This window comes from Trichoderma aggressivum (assembly GCF_033847375.1).
Source record: "Trichoderma aggressivum f. europaeum strain CBS 100526 chromosome Unknown scaffold_036, whole genome shotgun sequence".
NCBI lineage: Eukaryota > Fungi > Ascomycota > Sordariomycetes > Hypocreales > Hypocreaceae > Trichoderma > Trichoderma aggressivum.
The window spans coordinates 295-20,025 of record NW_026946402.1 but is presented as its reverse complement, the minus strand read 5'-3'; the positions used below and the strand labels follow the sequence as shown (position 1 = coordinate 20,025).

General features: G+C 52.6%; 6 protein-coding genes across 6 annotated transcripts; 4 read left to right on the top strand and 2 right to left on the bottom strand.

The window, feature by feature from the left end:
- Positions 1-118: 118 nt before the first annotated feature.
- On the bottom strand, positions 119-794 carry Triagg1_7798 (uncharacterized protein; the record flags this gene model as incomplete). The annotated part of the gene is made up of 3 exons (XM_062902574.1): positions 119-207; positions 326-432; positions 709-794. 3 exons carry the CDS (start codon positions 792-794, stop codon positions 119-121), a joined length of 282 nt encoding a protein of 93 aa, XP_062753131.1.
- A 564-nt stretch (positions 795-1,358) lies between these two features.
- On the top strand, positions 1,359-2,158 carry Triagg1_7797 (uncharacterized protein; the record flags this gene model as incomplete). Its single annotated transcript, XM_062902571.1, has 3 exons — positions 1,359-1,601; positions 1,798-1,934; positions 2,035-2,158. 3 exons carry the CDS (start codon positions 1,359-1,361, stop codon positions 2,156-2,158), a joined length of 504 nt encoding a protein of 167 aa, XP_062753130.1.
- Positions 2,159-3,185: 1,027 nt separating this feature from the next.
- Triagg1_7796 (uncharacterized protein) lies at positions 3,186-8,383 on the bottom strand (the record flags this gene model as incomplete). Its single annotated transcript, XM_062902570.1, has 3 exons — positions 3,186-4,163; positions 4,223-4,876; positions 4,940-8,383. 3 exons carry the CDS (start codon positions 8,381-8,383, stop codon positions 3,186-3,188), a joined length of 5,076 nt encoding a protein of 1,691 aa, XP_062753129.1.
- A 3,195-nt stretch (positions 8,384-11,578) lies between these two features.
- Positions 11,579-13,054, top strand: Triagg1_7795 (uncharacterized protein; the record flags this gene model as incomplete). The annotated part of the gene is made up of 1 exon (XM_062902569.1): positions 11,579-13,054. One exon carries the CDS (start codon positions 11,579-11,581, stop codon positions 13,052-13,054), a length of 1,476 nt encoding a protein of 491 aa, XP_062753128.1.
- Positions 13,055-13,829: 775 nt separating this feature from the next.
- On the top strand, positions 13,830-14,789 carry Triagg1_7794 (uncharacterized protein; the record flags this gene model as incomplete). The annotated part of the gene is made up of 5 exons (XM_062902568.1): positions 13,830-13,842; positions 14,144-14,323; positions 14,398-14,549; positions 14,609-14,705; positions 14,767-14,789. 5 exons carry the CDS (start codon positions 13,830-13,832, stop codon positions 14,787-14,789), a joined length of 465 nt encoding a protein of 154 aa, XP_062753127.1.
- A 1,193-nt stretch (positions 14,790-15,982) lies between these two features.
- On the top strand, positions 15,983-18,637 carry Triagg1_7793 (uncharacterized protein; the record flags this gene model as incomplete). The annotated part of the gene is made up of 1 exon (XM_062902567.1): positions 15,983-18,637. The coding sequence occupies one exon, from the start codon at positions 15,983-15,985 to the stop codon at positions 18,635-18,637; it is 2,655 nt and encodes an 884-aa protein (XP_062753126.1).
- Between the last annotated feature and the right edge of the window lie 1,094 nt (positions 18,638-19,731).

The window sequence follows — 19,731 nt, the reverse complement described above, 5'->3', positions numbered from 1 at the left end:
AGCGCATATACCGTTACGCCATTTGATATCTTTGTTTCTCTCTTCCTCGAACGCATTCAAAGCTATGCAGACAAGCTCTTCTTTTATATATATATATATATACAGTGTTTTGTCACATTTATGCCTTTGTCACCAGCCCTGAAACGGTATCCTCGATCTGCTTGTCTGACAGACCTTCCAAAGACTGTGACTTTTCGGTACCGAAATCTAGAGTAACGTCCATCGTTAGCAGATGGTTCCATTGTTCCCCTTTCCTTCCATTTGTTTCTATATCGAGCCCGTCTTTCTGGCGCTGGAAGGGGGGAAAGTATTGCGACGAACGTACCGAATCTGGCGTAGACTTTGGGGAGGGTGCCGGCGGCTTCGCGGAGGAGGATCGGGGTGTTTGGGTTTGCCTGCTTGATGGCGGGGTATTGTTTTGTGAGGAAAGATCTAGAATGTGAAAGCTTCCGGTCAGTCTTTTGTATAATGAATGCTTTCTTCTGTTATCTTCTCTCCCCCCCACCATGAGGGCGTGTGTATGTGTAAAGTGTAAAATGCGCTCTTGGTTGTGAAGCTTGAGCTGGCTAGCTAGCTGCTTATATAGCAGCAATTGAACAGCTATATTATGGAATCTGGCCAAGGAATTCGCTTGCAACTGTCGTGGTTGTCGCCGAATGAAGGTGTTTTGGCTGGGGAGGGAGTTTTCGGGAGGGTTTATATGCGTACCGGACAGCGGCGCTCTGCTCGGAGGTTTGGCAGAAGAGGAAGCGCACCTCCTTGAGGGACTTTGCGAAGGCGAACTTGGCGGACATTTTTTTTTTTGGGGGGGGGGGGGGGGAGGCGTTGAATTGGGGAGGAGGTGGGAGGTTTTGGGAATGAATTGTTTCTTGGAAGCGCTGCGTTCAAGATGGCAGTTTGATAGAGAGAGTATGTAGTATGTAGTGTAGCTGCTTTGGTAACGTTGTGCACGGTTTGTTGCATAACTTTTTTCTAGTCAATGCACAATTTCTGGCGTATGTACATAAATGCTTTGCGTTCGGGTGCATAAAGTAAAGTCCGGTGTCGCTGCGGCCGGGTGAATCCCGGTCGCCATTGTTCGGAGCTGCTGGGGAACCAGAAACACGTCCGTTCGGCTCTGCTCTCTTTTCATCTTTCTGGCTTGCTGCAACTCTCTCGGCTTACGCGCAGGATTTCCCTCGTTGATTCATTTGTCACCGACACATTCACCGTGAGTTTTTGCTTCATTTTGCAGAAAGAGTTACTTTGTCCTTTTCATTCCGAACACAAGAAGATGGCCAAGCAGTCATCAAGATCAAGGAGGAAAGGAAAGAAAGAAAGCTGACTCGAGATAACGAACACCAGCAGAACCGAAAGCCATGGCCCCAACGAGCAACATCCTGCGCGCCGCCCGGCCGCTCTTCCGCCAGGGCGCCGCCGGCCCTTCGCCCTTCTTCAACAGCCAGGCGCAGCAAATGTTCCGCAACCAGTTCCGCCAGCAGGGCAAGCGGTGGCAGAGCACGGCGTCGGAGCAGCAGCAGCAGTCGACCAGCTGGTTCAAGAAGGCGTGGGAGAGCGAGGTCGGCATCAGGACGGTGCACTTCTGGGCCCCCGTCATGAAGGTGAGCAAGGAAATCTGTTACTTGTCTTTCCGTTTGCCCTTTTTGTCATCCGGTTATTGTTGTTGCTCTGCAGCGATATCATCTTGTCGTCCGTTTACGTGCACTTGCTTTTGTGTTGTTTGGACGTGCCCATACATAAACCCCTTATGTCCGTGGCCGACCGAAATGTGGTTGCTGACTTGAAGCACTCCCGCAGTGGGCTCTCGTCTTGGCTGGCATCTCCGATCTGGCCCGTCCTGCCGAGAAGCTGTCCTTTGCGCAAAACTTCTCCCTCATGTGCACCGGTCTCATCTGGACGCGATGGTGCTTGATCATCAAGCCCAAGAACGTGCTGTAAGTTTGTCCTAATCTCCGATGCTCGCCCTTCTCCCTTCTCCGAAGAGGGGAATATGATGCGGAATAGATCACTGACACAATTCCTTCACTGGTATAGGCTTGCTGCCGTCAACTTCTTCCTCGCTCTGGTCGGAATTGCGCAAATCTCTCGTATTACCATGCACAACATGTCCAAGAAGGATGGCGAAGAGGTTGCCGTCGAGGCCAAGGCCAAGGCTTAAAGATGGAGGGGTGTTTTTGAACCTGAGAGATGAATACTGAGAGTGGAGGGGGAAAGCATGGTTGGTATACCTAATACATCATTTCGCGATATCATGAAAAACAAAGTCTCGAGCTTGATAGTCACCATCACGCAAAGAGTTTCTCGACCAACGAAAACAACATAGAGGGGAGCAGAGCAGGCTTACCTGCGCTATTTTCCGAGGGGCAATGTTATAAGGGTTGCTTGTACGTGCTTTGCTTTTATCGCCTAGAGGAGGGCTTTTTCTTTATTGTGTTCTCACCGATTGGCAACATCGGGATTTTACTTTGTTCTTTGACAACTTTTTTTTTTTTTTTTTGGATCGGATAGCTGCGTAGGGCGCTAGAAGCAATTACACATGCCCTATCCGACAGTGATTTCCATGTGCAAGTTCTCCGAGAAGCTCGTAAATTATCCTCGAGATGTGACAAAGTCATGACAAACTGCTCATATATTCCAAAGATGTATAGTGGTATAAGGCACGACTCTCCCAGCAGACTATTACCTAGACAGATCTCCTACATTTTGTATCAAAGAAAAAGATATGAAGAAGAGGAAATGACCATTCAGAAGCCTCGTCCTTCTCTCAACAGACGTGCTTCTTCCACCCCATAAACCGTCTTCCCACCAGCGCCACGCAAAAAGAGAAAAGAGAAAAAGAAAAAGAGTAAAATAAGAGGGAGGGGTCATGAATCTAATGATCCTGAACCCCCGCGGGGAATGGATAAAGAAAAAACTGTAGAAGAAGCCTGTATTAAAAAAAAAAAAAAGAGGTTCCGGCCAACATCCCATCATTCGGATGGTGGGCAGCCCTCTTTAACCCCTCTGTCAACCGCATCCTGCCAAAGGGGGTGGGACAACACCGAAAGAAGCCCGAAGAACAAGGCAAATAATGCTGCCATGAAAACCAACCATGCTGGTTCTTCACGGGCTAAAGAACAGGGGACGTCGACATGGTTCCATCCGTACAGCGTCCCTCTGCATGTCCATTAACCGCGCGTATCTCATTACTCGACGTGTCCGTCATTGAGAAGCATCTCCAGAATGATCTGTCTTCCAGACAGCTCCGGGTGCGACATGGCGATCTTGACGGTTCCCTTAGAAACGTCACCCGCCGTGGACAGCCCGCCATTGTGTCCATACACTTGCGACGCCTGGGCCGCGTTGTCTCCAGTCGGGCCGCGGACCCCAAAGTCGATCAGTCGCACGTCCCGCCCAGCAATGATCTGCCGCAACCGCCCGTTGTCGGCATTTCGAACCTCGACGTAGTCATCGTTGTACAGAATCAGGTACTGTCCGTACATGGTTGCGCCCTTGGCCTTCTTCTGCTTGCCCGTGTATTCCATGATGAGAGTCCTACTGACGTCACCGTGTTTGTCGACATACACAGCGCAATCTTCATACGTTAGGATGAATTCGTTCTCGTTCAACCGGAACATGCCCAATGGGTGCTGTTCTCGGATACGATTGGCAATATTAGCAATTGCCGGTGCTTTGAGATCCGGGATGGAGATGGGTTGTTTCTTGTCGAGCGTCAACATCTCGATACCCTTGGCTGTGGACACGGCGACATAGGTCTGGAAAAGACTCAAGGAGAAACACTCCGTGGGGAAGAAGAACTCGTCAAAGTCACGGAATGACTCGGCACTTCCGGAGGCACCCTTGCCTCTACCAAAAAATCGCGACTTCTTTTCCGAAGATTTCTGAAGGATGGGTTCGAGGACCTTGAACATGGTGTGCAAGCCTTCCTTTCGTTTGTGGAAGAGCAGGGTCCGGTCCTTCATCCTGGCCGTTGCAAAGTATGTAACATCCTTCGCCAGCCTCTGGGGAGCTCGTCTGGGGTTATCATTGACCGGCGGAGCGTATTCTGAAACCGGGGCGATTACATCCAACGGATAGGAGATTAATGACTTGTCTGCAATCACAACGCACACGTTGAACTCTTCCAAGACGGCGATTTGCGTGACCCTAGCGATTTGGACCGTCTGTTTCTCATTGTTAGTACTCATCTCGTTGGAATAAACAAAATTTCGGATCTACTTACTCGAGTCCATCCTCGCGGGTTCGAAGGGTCGGCGATGTAGATGCCATAGTCAGTTCCTATTGCAATAACAGCCTTGCCAAACGCCGAAAAGGCCGTAGCGCAATTCACTTGGGCACGGCATACGGGAGCGACGCCCTGTGCAGAACCAAGAACGCCTTCTAGTTCCTCGATTGCCCGGTCGAGCGGTGTGCCCTTGACAACCGGAACGCCGGCAGACCTTGCATGAGGAGAGCTGATGTCGTAGTGGAATGCAGCGTCGGCAAGAACACGAAGCCTAAAAGGCTCCGCATTCTGAGAGAACAACCCCTTGGCGTGTTCCGTTTTCGCCTCAACAATCTTTGAGCACCAGTCTGCCCGATCCCGAGCGGATGACGCATACAACGTGTACACTTCATGACCTAGATGCTTAATCTTGAAGGGGTAAAGAATGTTGCCCTCAACATCATTGGATTGTGTTGGCGTGAGCGTCGTTGCTGAGCCAGTCGTAGAGTTTGTCGCAGTGTGCTCCAGGCCTGGCCGGGAGCTGAGCTGAGTGGTCGATCCAGCAGCTGGTCCGACGGCTGTTGTCCTGGCCAGAGGAGCTGTGATTCCCTTCTGTTTGATAACGGGATCGTCGTTCATGCTTTCCAGGAATAAAAGAGGCATTGGTATAGGCTACTGCGATGAGCATTTTCGTCTTCAAAGTTGGAAAAGGAGGGGGGGGGCGGGCAAACTTACTTCTCTGGAAACATCATACTTCTTCTCTCCTCTGCCATCTCTAGAGACCACCACCTTGGCCAAAATGAGATAGTGGTCAAACAACAAGGCATGAGTGTCCACCCATTTGATGCCGCTTGAGCTCAACCGCTGCAAGTCACCCTGTATTATAAGAACCCTGCCGAGATGGTCAAGGTTCAGCAAAGCCTGGAATCCCGGCCGTAATATGAGCATCCTGTCGAGCTCCGTCATTTCCACCCTCTTGTTCGTCTCGGCGACCTTGCCATCACATTCCAAAGTAACCACACGAATCTCTTCAATGGCTCTCTTGAGAATCGTCATCTCTTCGCTCTCTCCCGCCATTTTCCGTTCCACTGTTTCCAGCAGGAGGATATAACGTTGGAGACGCTGCAGCGGAGTGATGAGGAAGTGAGTCCAATCTTGCTTCAGACCTGCCTTGTCTTTCTGTTTGTCTTCCAAGAACTTCTTGAACAAGAGATTTTTGCCAGCCTCCCTGCGTATCATGTACGCAGCACGAGGGTATTGGGTCGCATACTCAATGTAGTCAGTCTTGGCCTTCCGAATCCACTCCCGGAAGATGTCGCTGAAGCCGACGATCCAGGGGCCCTGCTCCTGCTGACGATACTTGAGCTGCGCCAGAAGATGATCTTTGTTGATGCGTAATACCGTATCAAGCTTTCCAAAGACTGCTGTGAGAAACTTGTCGCGCTTGTCGGGGTTAAGAATAGGCGGTTGCTTATTGCGCAACTCGTCTCTGTACAGCATACGGAAGATCTTCAGCTGCTTGATATAGGACTCCTCACCAGTGACAATTTCGTGCAAGATGTTTTGGCGTTCCACCTCCTTCTTTGACCGAGAATCGATGTCTTCTTTGGTCAGCTTATAAAAGACGTGCCAGTCGTCCGCCGGTTTCTCCGTCAAGCCTTCAAGATCCACCTTTTTGAGAGTACGCATACAATGGCTGGAATAGCAACGGCCACTGATCTCGATATCATGCAACTTGGGCGCGTAGCATCCAGACCCAGCCAACTGGAAGAAAACTCCCGAGATGTGACCATTTCCGAACTTGATCCATTCTTCGTCTGGCAAAAGGACGCCGGACTTGAGCATCTGAGACAGTATGGCGGTGCTCAGAGCTTCAGCATCAGCGACGTTCATGGTCGGAACTTTGTACGTAAACAACATGGTCAGCGCCTCCTCGACAAGCTTCTCTCTCAGGTCAAGCTCTCCTTCAGCCATCTCACGGATCCAAGCCTCGATGCCACTAAGCGCCCAGGGTTCGGGGCATCGTTTGAAATCTGTCGGCGTAAGTTTCGATGGGATAAACTTCTTCTTTCTACCACCGCTGGGCAGGGTAATGCTGTCAAAGCCTCCCGCGGGAGGATTCATGCCAGCATCGTGCTCGGTAATTGGCATTCCGGGGGTCGTCTGTTGTTGCCTAGCCATCTTCCTCCGCTCTTCAGCAGCATCAGTCCTTGATCTTGCAGGTGCTTGCACCTGTGGGGTGTGACTGTATCCCGCCAGGGAAACTGATCGCTCGGGCTGATGCGAAATACTAGAGTTATTGGCATTGGCATAAAAGTTCTCTGGATTATCAAGCTGCTGACTTCGAGAGTAGGAATGATAGCCGGGGCGGCTGGTAAGTTGCCCAGAAGTCATGGAACTGGTGTCAGATCCCGGAGCTGGAGGGAGGGATGGTAGCGGTCGGTTCGACAGGCCAGGGTGATAAAATAGGTCTTCGTAGTCATCCTTTGACGGGGAGTCGGTTCCACTGAGGTGTGAATGAATGGAGACTCTCTCGTCGCCTTCGTCGAAACTGAGCCGCTTGGCACGAGGTGCCTGTAGGCCACCTGTGTCTCCATAGTCCACCTGCGCAGGTCGGGCTTGACCCGGCGTTGGTAGAGGCCGTGATGATTCTTGTGAGAAGGAAGAGCCTGTGTAGTTTCCAATATCGTTGCCGTACGTAAGTGTGCCCGCATAACCACCACTGAGGCCCCCAAGGTCCATGAATCCCCCAAAGTCACTATCGCTGCTATTATCTTGCTCTTCGGGTGGCGGGGGAAGCGGGTTGGATTGTGGGGGGTGTGCAATGGTGGGCGCATCATTATATATGAAGGTACTTCCACTGAACCGTCTTTCTTCTAGCTCAGCCTGCTGCATTGCCAGGACGCCAGCAGCTCCCTCCAGATCATCAGAGTCATTCCCATCCTCATACACGGGTTGGGCCGCCATCCTGCTTGATGGGTGGTGGGCAAGAGTCATCTGGCCATTGGAAGCGAGTGGCGAAGGGAGTGGCCGAGGCTCCGACCGGCCATCTCCCCTTCCTAGTTCAGCTTCGATTTCTTGCATGATACTCTCCTGGTCATAGGGTTCATCGTCGCGGTAATGAGGTTGAGGCAGTGGCCGGCCATTGGCATCCCATGGGGTTGCTTCCTCGGGCAGGTCAGCCATAGGTCGATTCGGCAGAGGGGCATTTGTCGGGTGTCTCGTTATCCCGGGAGATCCAAGAGGTTGCATATATGGCGACGCCAAGGAGGAGCCTTGTGAGTCCGACCGACCGGGCCTGTTATTAAAGTAGGCACCGCCATCATTCGTGGGGTATGCCGGCATGTGGGAGGTCGTGGGATACGGAGCCTGAGAGTTGGAAGAGAAAGCTGCGGGGCTCGGGCTGCCACCGTTGGAACCGTATCCAGCACCGTAGCCCGGAGAGGCATATACCGAGGACTGTGACTGAGTAGCGAATGAAGATGGACTTGTAGGCATGGTCTGTTGGTATGAGGCCGCTCTTGTTGGAGAGTGCGTAGGATATGGCACGCCAGGAGACTGAGGCGGGAAGGACGGCGATACCTGCCCAGCTCCGGCGCCATAGGACTGATCATGGCTGTTGTTGTATCCGTGATACGTGGGATGTCGCTGTGGCGCCGCGGAAGCATAGGCGGCGGGGTTGTATGTCTGAGGGGCGTAGTTGTTCGACGGGGGGCTGGCATAGGTGTTGTTCGAGCTCGACGAAGACGCAGAGTATCGCGACGACATGGTCTGTTGATGTAGTGGTATATTGGTCGACTGAGAACGATGGAAGTTGGAAGGCTGGGCAAACGTCTGGGGGTTGTACGCAGCGTGCGAAGGCGTGGGCGGCGGCTGTTCCTGTTGGTACTGGTGAGTGTATCCAGACAGGGCGCTGCCAGAGCCAGACGGTGACCGGCCGGGCGGGTAGTTGGTCGGGCTCGATATGAAGAGATCATCTTCGCTGGGCGCGGGCCGGTGCGTTATGGCCGGGTTGTAATGGTTATGGCCGTGGCCCTCATAGTAGGTGCCATCGTCGCCCGAGTTGAAGCTGGCTTGGCGGGTCATGCCGTGCTGCTCCGCTGGCTGCTGGCCTGCCACTGGATATTGGACTGGCGGGACTTGCCCGTACCGGCCACCTTCGTGGTTTCGAAAGGACATTGTTGGTGGTGAGTCGAGGGAAGCGTTCGGCGACACGGGAGCTCAGCAGCAGCTGACGCCTTGATTTTTTTTGGAGGGGGTGGGCTGTCCGAGACGAGACCAGACCAGACGAGCCTCACGGGTCAACTTTATCGCGATAACGTGGCAGAGCGAGCAAGGAGCGGCATCAAATGCAAAGCAGCAGCAGACGACTAGGCTGCTCGAACGAATTCCCCTCCGTTGTCTCCGAAAGGCTGACAGGACAGCCCGACAGGTGGAGTTTGCGCGAAGCTGGGCTGAGTCGCAAGAGGTTCTGCTCTGTTGGCTGTGCTAATGCGAATGAGAAGCCAAAGCCACTAGCCACGGCGCTGGAGCTTCTTCTCGCAATGCCGATCGCAGGGCGCGAGGATTGGGAAGAAATCAAAAATAGGCCCTGACACAGAGAGGAACCCGTCGACGCCAGTCAGCCGTGTTGCGGGAAGATGGCGCTTCGATGAAGCCTCAAAAGAGGAGGCTTACATTGACAGCAAAACGCCTTGGGGGTGGTTGTGCGCTGGAGACAGCTGCCAAGCCTGGGAACCACGGGGCCTGGGACCGGCTGGAGAACGCTGGAGGCGCTATAAAATCGATTGGATCAATGTGAAACCTGGGTGAAGAGTCGCTCTTGGTTGCATGGAGCGTAGCGTAGCGTCTTTGACATGCATTTGCACACCAGACCAGGAATGGGGCCCTTGTTCTTCTTCTTCTATAAAAAGCTTACGGGCACTTGAAGCTAGCGAATTATGTGTACTCGTACAGAGTCTGCTGGTATAGATAGTCCCTGGAGAAGCAGCAACCTCAACACTTCCATGGATAGCTAAATACTGTATGACCCTACGCCGGAGCCCCCCCGGCTGGTGTCGCTGCCGGTAATCGCACATCCACGGATCGACTAAAATTAAATATCGCTTACGGGCACCTTGCTATAAAGCGGACGAGGGCATTTCGACGATGGAAACCGCGGTTTGCAGCAATGGAAACACGTGGAGCGCGCTTTCTCTGCAAAAGAAGAGAGGAAACACGTTGACTGGATACGAAGTGTCGCTCTCAGGCCTCGGATCGCCGAGCCAGTATCTGGCTGCCTCTGAAGTTTTGGAGGGGGAGCACCGGATGTGTTTAATTGGCACTGTATCACCAGCGCCTTGCCATGGGGTACGAGGCACCAGGTACTTCGTATATACGAGCAAGTAAGGGCCCGAAAGTGGCGGCTGATGAGGATCAGCACCGCTGTCACTTGTACACATTCAGGCACATCCAGCAAGCAGGACAGTGCGTATTGCGCCAAGAAATGCGTACTCGTGCCTACATGTATCCTGTAGCGCCGAGATTATACTCATCATGGCTTAAGAGAAGAACAACATTAGTAGTCCCATATTCGCTATTACTACATATACAATACGACAGGGTGAGCCTCTGCGGGAGCATTGGACCGGACCAATGGCTCGTGGCCCCAACAGCAGAAGGCCTCCCTCCCTCTCCAATCTAGTAATATGGCGTCGAAACTTGGTTGAAACAGGAACACGCCATTACAGGGTCCGTGACCTCTTGGGATGGAGGGTGCCCAAGCAATACGAGGATGCTATGCTACCCTGAGTGACCCCCCAGAAAACCTCGGTGAAAAAACTCAACAAAGAGGGCCGGTGGTTAATTTTCGATAACGATAGTGCTCCGGGTCATTTGAACCCAAGTCAAGTACTAGAACTTGTTTGCTTCGTGACCACTCCGTACTATATTCTCCCCATCACTCACCTGCCGTACCCCTGCAGACTCAGACACTATCTCAGCATCACGGGTATATCTTGCGACAACACCATGCCCTCACGGCCAAGATGCATACCGTAAGTAAACGCTTGTGTAGCCAACAATGCTACCTGCGTCACCGACGTCTCATTCGGGATTAAGCAATGGACGCATGCTATGTAGGCAACACAGTTTGCCTCGACGGAATCATGTTCACAGCCCGTCACACAGCCTGCTGATGTCATACAGCGCCTCCAGGTCTAATCATCCACCAGCTGGCGGGCTTTGACACCCAGGTATGTATCGCTCTGCGAAGTGGATGTAAATCACTGTGCACTTGTGCGATGTGTGTGTATTCGTAGGCAAAACAGCAGCTGAATTACTACTATAACTTCAATATCTTGCGTGTGCAATGATTCTCCCCAGCAGAGACAGTGGCTTCCAGTTCCAGCCCCACCCGGACCGCTCCGTGCCGATGTACGCCGTAGATATCAGTCTCCCTATGGCATTCGACAGGAGAATATAGAAGTCATCTTTTGCAAGAACAATTTCGTATGGTCTGGTCATATTCTATAAATCACATCCTCGCGAACCGTTATCAACGTTTTCGTGACTATCTTCTATGCTCATTATGATGGGATGCATGGCCCGCTATATCAGCTTACCGCAGGCAAGGAAAAACGGGGCGATGCCGGGTTCCGATTCCACCTCTTTCGTCAGTTGGATCTCGACCAAAGAATTCAATGATACAGACTGCGAATTACTCATCTGTTTCCTATACCAGTAATTGTATACATTGCCTCTTGAGCTTCCATTATGACATCTGTGCTGCCAGATCTTGGCGAATGGCCGGGCAGCATGCCATAAAGACAGTATAACATTAGAGAACACCAAGAAGCGGTGTCTGGTTCTAGGGTTGTTTTTTGATGGAACCACTGCCGGTTTTATTTGTCTTGAGTGCAGCGTTTCCTATGCATGACCACGGGAACTACTTGTCAAGACGTTGCGTCTTGTCTCAGACCTCTAATAGGTAACACGTATAGCAACTTCCGCCTCTCACGGATTGCCACGTCAATTGTCACGAAGATCCGGGCTTTAGTTGGATACAAAAACGAACCTATGTAGCTCTGATATTCTCTTTCTGTTTCTACATCAATCTCTCATGGTCTCTCAAGAAGGAACAATGCGTTGAATCTCGTTTTACCAGGCTCTAATTAAGCTTATTACAATCTTTAACCCTATCTCCAAATACGACCTGTAAGACAAAACGGCGGGCTAGGTTATGCTTGCATTTCCTCGCATTACGGCTATATCTCTCAGGGAGAACTCTTGCAAACCATAATGGCGGTTACGAAATTATTATTAAACAGCCCTCTCGGCCTGGCTTCCTTAATATTACTCCTCATCTTTATTGCTGGCAAAATCATGGCATATCAAATGAGGAAACAACTCGGCCCATTACCCCCGGGACCTCCAGGAGAATTGTTTCTAGGCCATCTGCGCATTATACCTACCGCCTATCCAGAATACTTCTATATGAAACTATCCCAAGAGTACAAATCCGATATCCTATCGTTCAATGTTTTGGGTCAGCCGGTCATTGTCCTCAACTCCGTCCAAGCAGCCACCGACCTTCTCGATAAGCGTGGAGCCAACTACTGCGACCGCCCTCGATTTGTTCTTTTTGAAGTCATGGGATGGCATAAAACGCTCACTTTCCTCAGATGGGGCTCTTCATTCAGGTTGCACCGTCGTATTCTGCAAAGGAGCTTTCAAAAAAGCAACATTGGACAATACCGCTATTTGCAAGAGCGAGAGGCAATGGCATTGCTCAGAGGAGTCATGGACAAGCCAGCAGAATGGGAAATGGTTCTTCGACGGTTTTCTACGGCCATTGCTCTTGGGGTAGGATTTGGTATCAAGATTGAGACGGATACGGACCCCTTTATTCAACTTGCGGAGGACGCGAGCTATGCATTGGGTCATGGAGGAGCTCCGGCCGGGACGCCAGTCGATTTCTTTCCATTGTTCAGGCATCTGCCGAGTTTCCTTCATGATCGATCTCTCAAATTTGCCAACCAATGGAGATTTGCCATTGCCAACTTGCGCGATAAACCATACGAGACCATCATGGCTTCAAGGACTCGAGCACAATCTCTAGTGCAAGAGATGATAGACCAACGGGAAAGCCAAGTACAGCAGGGCCGGGCTCCTGATGTATCCGAGGAAGACGTAAAGGGTGCCGGCGCTGCTGTATTTGCAGCCGCCCAAGATACCACCTGGAGCACATTGGTCGTGTTTATACTCAGCATGGTGTTACATCCCGAGGTCCAAAGCAAAGCCCGGCGCTTACTGGATCAAGTGGTGGGAAGAAATCGACTGCCTACATTTGACGATAGACCCAATCTGCAATACATCGACTTCATCGTCCAGGAGACCTTTCGATGGTCTCCTGTGAGCCCAATGGGTGTTCCTCATCGGTCACTTAAAGATGATCTCTATCGCGGCTATCTCATACCTGCCGGCTCATTTGTCTATGCCAATACTCGTGCCATGGCCTACGACGAGGCAGTTTATAAAAATCCCGATGACTTTGACCCAGATCGCTACTTTTCCTTGGAGGAAGGTGGCCGAGGAGAGCCGCTACCGAATGGGCAGTTTGGCTTTGGCAGAAGGGTATGTGTTGGTCAACATTTTGCAGAGGCTACGATATGGCTTGTGGTCGCAGTTATGTTGAGCACCATGAGTATCGAGAGGGAAAAGGACGCGAGCGGCGCTGAAATCATACCAGTGGTTGAGTTGACCGGTGGATTGACGAGTCATCCCGAGAGTTTTCCTTGTCTGATACGGCCCCGAGATGAGAAGAGTGGTGTCGTGATTCGAGACGTAAAGCATAGCGGGGCGAGTATCTGATTGAATGAATATAAGCATTGCATTCAATACAATTGTGAACTTTGGGCAGTAAAGCTGCAGCTGAAACGTAGTTTTATGCACTCCGTGCTGTATGGATGTTAATAAACCGCCCGTACGTTTACAGTATTTCCCTTGGCTCTCGTCCAATCAGGATAAGTGGAGGGAGGGAGGGGTTGACATCAAATGTTGATTCGACAGACGCCCATCTGCGTCCAGTATTTGCGCTTCTGCTTCCTTTATCGGAACCGCTGCCCTCGGCCATGATTACCCGCCGTTAATAATGATGCTCAAAATCGGGCGCATTGCGGAATCGCTCGCCGTGTCGTCATTTGTCAGCGGGCTTTGCATTTGTTAGTCTAGCGGTTCGGCTTTGGAGTGACACCGTCTGCAAGTCAGGATGACGCCAATCCGCAGGCGGGGCAGAAACGGAGCTGCCAGAGCTTCCCGAGAAGCTCCAAATACTTCCCCCTCACCAATTCCGTACGCCTTTACTGGACACTTCAGTAGCAATATGGGACTTGTGACGGGTCCCGGAATTGTTAGCAGCGCCAGTAGTAGTTCGCAGTAGAATGCAAACGGCAGACAAAGGAAGTGCCTCGGACTCGGAGCACCTCCCCCCACCCTGGAACGAGCTTGATTTCGTAACTCCGGAGCGGCCAAAAGCTGCCTTTTTCGCTGGTCCGTTCCTCTCCAAAACTCTGTCCTCTCCACCTCTTCATCATCGTCATCAGTAGCTCTCCGTTGAAACGAAGCAATTGTAAACACCACCGCCAAAATGGTCAAAGCCGGTAAGACATCACCCAAGCCCGCCCAGCTCTCAAAAGCCAGCCAGCGCCTTGCCCCGAATATATATAGGTAAATAGCTGTCGCTAGTCAAGGGGGGGCGCCATGCCGTGCCTCGCCTCCTCCTGCGCTCGTTTGAGGGGGTTTTTGTGCTCAAACGGCCTCGATGGAGCGCGGGCCGCGCCGCAACCTTGATGGACAACGGCGGCCCTGGCTCTCGTCCATTGAGAAGCTGGCGTGTCCCTTGATAGCCCAGCTATTCGTGCCGTCAACGACGCATCTGGCTAATCTGATCGCTCGCTGCAGTCACTGTCCTCCGAGGAGACGCCAAGGTCTCCGGCACCGTCATCTTCGAGCAGGCCTCGGAGGGTGCCCCTACCACCATCACCTACGACATCACCGGCAACGACGCCAACGCAAAGCGTGGCTTCCACATCCACACCTTTGGTGACAACACCAACGGCTGCACCTCTGCCGGCCCTCACTGTAAGTTGCCCCGAAGCGGAGTGTCTTCCTTCAAATCAGACCGGCTTTGCTGACTCGCCAAACCAACCCGACAGTCAACCCCTTCAACAAGACTCACGGCTCTCCTTCTGATGAGGCCCGTCACGTTGGTGACCTCGGTAACATCGAGACCGATGCTCAGGGTAACGCCAAGGGTACCATCACCGACTCTCTTGTCCAGCTGATTGGCCCCAACAGCGTCATTGGCGTAAGAGAGCGTCCTTTCAGTATTGTCCCGCGAAAGTCTGCTAATCATCCACTGCTTAGCGCACCGTTGTCGTCCACGCCGGCACCGACGATCTCGGCAAGGGTGACAACGAGGAGTCCCTCAAGACTGGCAACGCTGGCCCTCGCCCTGCTTGCGGTACGTAATCCATTGGATGTGGTTCAAGGACTGTCCGAATACTAACGCGGGTGTTACTTAGGTGTTATCGGCATCTCTGCTTAAGTTCGTCAAAAAGCACTGTAGCTATGCTTGACCCAAGCTCCTTGCAGATTGAAACAAATCTAAAGAGCGACTGAATGTATGCAGCTCGGGTCGACATGTGCTCTAGGTAGTTATAGTCATATAGTAGTAAACAGCCAAATAAACAATTCAAGAAATTGAAAAGAGCCTGCGAGAAGCGTTCCTGGATCGTGTACACAAGCTCCATCGCGAGTCTGGTGCCGATGGAGGGGTAATGCCCATAAGCGCAATTACATCACATCGAACTGGATCTTGCCTCGGGCTGCTGCTTTCTAGCTCGCGGATGGCTGCAGTGGTTCATCGCCGCCATTTCAAAAGATGCCAGCCCGCGTTATATTCTCCAAATGCTGTGTAACCTCCATATCAAGGTACTGGACAGGTAGATTCTGGCCATGGTCTTTGCTCGTTTGCCTCCAAGTCGCCAGCTTTGTTACCCAGAGCTACCTCTAGCCTTGGGCTTAATTCCGCTGCCCCTCCAGTCCCAACACGTTGCGCCAGCCCCGCGCTCCGTTTTCGCTTAATTGCCTGTTTCGGGGCCCTCCAGCGCTGTCCACCAGCAAAAGATCCCCTGGACTCCAAAGACCCCACAATGAAGCCACCTGGAGCAAGGCCGGACTAACTCGAGCTACCGCATCGTTGGCCGGCAACCTGACACAGCAGCAGGTACTCGGTACTAAGAGTCTTGACACCTTTCCAAAAGGCACACGACATCTTCAAGTTGCTTCCTCCATCAGCTCTGCAATTTGCTCCTTTGTTACTCAATTCATCCCTCCAAGCTCGATTTCAGCTTGGTAGACCCTCAGATATCCTCCCATCTCTTTTTTGGTCTTCCGCTCAGGTACGTTTGACGCCCAAGATGCTCCAACCCCCGTCCGCTTGTTGCTCCTCGCCATTGTCCCTCTTTCTCCGCATGGCGGTGACAACTCCCAAGCTACTTGTGTTTCTTCAAAGATCACAAAGGGTCGTGTACATGCATTGTCAACTCAATCACTTGTGAACTTCACTTACACGTGGCAATTGTCACCCCACTATCTCGTCCCTTCTCAAAATACACACTCCACACCCAGAATAGCACCTGAATTGCATACAAGCTGTTTCTCTCCAAGGCAGCACCCCTTTGCTAACCAGAATCGATCCAATCAGGTCTCCCCTTGTCTCCCCCTTACCGGCCCATCATGTCGAAGACTTTTATCGGCAACGTCAAGAGTGTCTTGAGCGGCGACACCTTGATCCTGACCAGCCCCAACAACCCCGCGGCCGAACGCACCTTTTCCCTTGCCTATGTATCAGCTCCCCACCTGAAGCGAGAGGGAGACGAGCCATTCGCATTCCAATCTCGTGAATATCTCCGAAACCTGGTCGTCGGAAAGCCAGTCCAATGCACAGTCCTCTATACGATTCCCACGACCGGCAGGGAGTTTGGTTCTGCCCAACTCCAGGACGGAACTCTCCTTCCTGATGAGCTCATCAAGGCTGGCTGGCTGAAGGTCCGCGAGGATGCTGGCCGCAAAGAGGAGTCGGAAGAGCTTCTTGAGAAACTCGAGAAGCTTCGTGCTCTCGAGTCCGAGGCCAAGGGTGCCTCTAAGGGGCTCTGGTCAGGCGTCAACGGCACCATAGAGGTACAGAACGACCTGGGTGGCCCCGAGTTCTTGACACAGTGGAAAGGCAAGACTGTGGATGGCATCGTCGAGAGGGTGTTGAGCGGTGATCGCCTGTTGGTCCGACTGCTGCTCTCGGAGAAGAAGCATGTGCAGCCCCTTACCCTTGTTGCCGGTATTCGAACTCCGTCCACCGAGCGTACGCTTCCTTCCACCGGTGCCACACAGCCTGCCGAGGAGTTTGGAAACGAGGCCAAGGCATTCGTCGAGTCAAGGCTACTCCAGCGACAGGTCAAGGTTGAGATTGTCGGCGCCAGCGCCCAGGGACAACTCGTCGCCAACGTCATCCACCCCCGAGGCAACATTGCTGAATTTCTGCTCCAGGAGGGACTGGCCAGGTGTAACGACTTCCACTCAACCATGCTGGGAGCGAAGATGGCTCCTCTGAGAGCTGCCGAGAAGCAAGCTCAGTCCAAGAAAATCCGCCTGCACAAGCACCATGTGGTCAAGGCGGAAGCCGGAAACCAGGAGATGACCGTTACCAAGGTTGTTAGCGGCGATACGATCATGGTCAAGGCAAAGGCCGACAGTGCAGAAAAGAGAATCAGCTTCAGCAGCATTCGAGGTCCTCGTACCAATGAGCCTTCCGAGAGCCCCTTCAGAGACGAGTCCAAGGAATTTGTGCGATCAAAGCTTATTGGCAAGCACGTCAAGGTAAGCGTTGACGGAACTAAGCCCGCTACTGAGGGCTTCGACGCCAGAGACGTGGCCACAGTCACCGAGAAGGGGAAGAACATCGGCCTTGCGCTGGTGGAGGCTGGATTGGCCTCTGTTATCAGGCACAGAAAAGAAGACACCGACAGAGCCTCCAACTACGACGAGCTGCTTGCGGCTCAGGAAAAGGCCAAGGAGGAGAAGAAGGGCATGTGGTCTGGAAAGCCTCAAAAGGCTAAGCAGTACCTGGATCTCTCAGAAAACACACAAAAGGCAAAGATTATGCTTGCCACCCTACAGCGACAGAAGAAGGTGCCCGCCATTGTTGACTTCTGCAAGGCTGGTTCCCGATTCACCATTCTGATTCCTCGCGAGAACGTCAAGCTGACACTGGTTCTGGGCGGCATTCGTGGCCCCAGAGCCCCTCGCGCCGATGGACAAGGCGGCGAGCCGTTTGGCAAGGAGGCTCTCGACCTGGCCAACCGACGATGCAACCAGCGAGACTGCGAGGTGGATATCCACGACATGGACAAGGTCGGTGGATTCATTGGTGATTTGTACATTGGCCGTGAGAACTTTGCCAAGGTCCTCGTCGAAGAAGGCTTGTCTTCAGTGCACGCCTACTCTGCTGAGAAGTCGGGCAACTCTGCCGAGCTATTCTCAGCCGAGAAGAAGGCAAAGGAGGCCAGAAAGGGCCTGTGGCACGACTATGACCCTTCACAAGACGAGCAAGTCGATGAGGAGGCCGAGGCAGACGCTCCCGAGGCGGAAGTCACGCTGGACAAGAAGCCGGCCGATTACCGAGACGTCATCATCACAAACATTGATGCCAACGGAAAGCTCAAGATTCAGGAGATTGGAAAGGGCACAGCGGCTCTGGAGTCTCTGATGAGCGACTTCCGAAAATTCCACATCGACTCCAAGAACAACAAGCCCCTGACGGACGCCCCCAAGACTGGCGAGTTCGTGTCCGCCAAGTTCTCTGCCGATGGGCAATGGTACCGTGCCCGAGTCCGAGGCAACGACCGCACAGCCAAGGTGTCCGAGGTTATCTACGTGGACTATGGCAACAGCGAGAAGGTGGCGTGGTCCAATCTGCGAAGCCTAGACCAGGGCCAGTTCGGTGTCCAGAGACTCAAGGCCCAAGCCATTGACGCATCGCTGTCATTTGTCCAGCTGCCCACCGGCGCCGACTACTTCAAGGAGGCCATCGACTTCATTTACGAGCTGACTGAGAACAAGCGACTGGTCGGCAACTTTGACTTTGTCGACAACAAGGAGAATGTCAGCTACATCACTCTGTACGACACCAAGGCAGACGGCTCTCTGCCCGGCCCCAACGACTCCATCAATAAGGAGATTGTGTCGAGCGGGTACGGCATGGTCCCCAAGAAGCTCAAGTCGTGGGAGCGCAGCAAGGCCTTTGAATCATACCTGAAGCGCCTGCGAGAGATTGAGAGCCAGGCGAAGCAGGACAGGCTAGGCATGTGGGAGTATGGTGATATCACTGAGGACTAAAAGAGTGCAGGCTTTGGTCTGGGTAGGAAAGGAAAAGGTCATTTTTCATAGTTTTACACGGCATAAAGCGAGAAACTGTATTCCCCGTTATTAATCTCTGTAGAAGAGATGGAGGTGAAAAATTGAAGATTTTGTTGTCGCGGGAACGACGAATGAGGAAATTCTCCGTCCACGAGCATTCGAGGTATATGTGTGTGTATACGCGCGCGTGTAAGTGACGGCAGCACCTACTAAAGCTAGGATGTAATGATCAGCATCCCGCGGTGATGGAACCGAAACCATCGGAATATGCCGAAATCGCAACCCGTGATGTGCGCTCTTAACCCACCATTTCCGCGTAATATTTCTGAAGAAATGACGGCCACCTCTCTGTTCGAAGGCCATGGAAATGGGGCGGAACGAGAACTTGGCAAACGCCCCGTTGGTCAGCTGGCTCTTATTATGTATGGCTTATTAACAAAACAAAAACGAGCGTGGCCGGGCGAGGCCGGATGCTGATCCGGCAACAGATAGGCTACAAGGGCCTCGCATAGCCTTACAGCAACGGAGCAACCCGCGAGCTGCGCCGTAATCACCTCCATACTTGTACTGGACCAACGCTGGGAGCCCGGAAACACACACACAAACAGCGTTGCTTGAACTGCCAAATGGCGCCCAGCCAAAAGGTTCCCCAAAGTTCCCGCCGGGGGTTTCGGTGGAGGCGAAAGAGGCGAATAAGGGCCGTGGAAAGAGAAACGGGTGACTGTGACCCTTGGCCACGTTTTTTCGATGGCGAGGCCGTCGATACCTGCCTGTATGCTTGGACCCCGGCAAAACAGCGGCCGGGCAGGATTTCGGACTGTTGGTGACCTCAGGCTTTAATTATGCGATGGTGACAAAGGCAGAGAGGCCCGGCAAATGCTGCTGGGAACTTTGGGAACTTTGCGGCTAAGGAGGAGGGAAGAGGGGCCACAATGACTTAATGGCCCCCGCTCCGGGCAAGGGGGGGCGAAACAGTTGTTGAGCTGGGCTGTTAGCAGGATGGAGATGGTTTGTTCCACTAACACACGGTGTATAGTAGCTTGAGAAGTACCTATATATCATCTCGTCCGCCA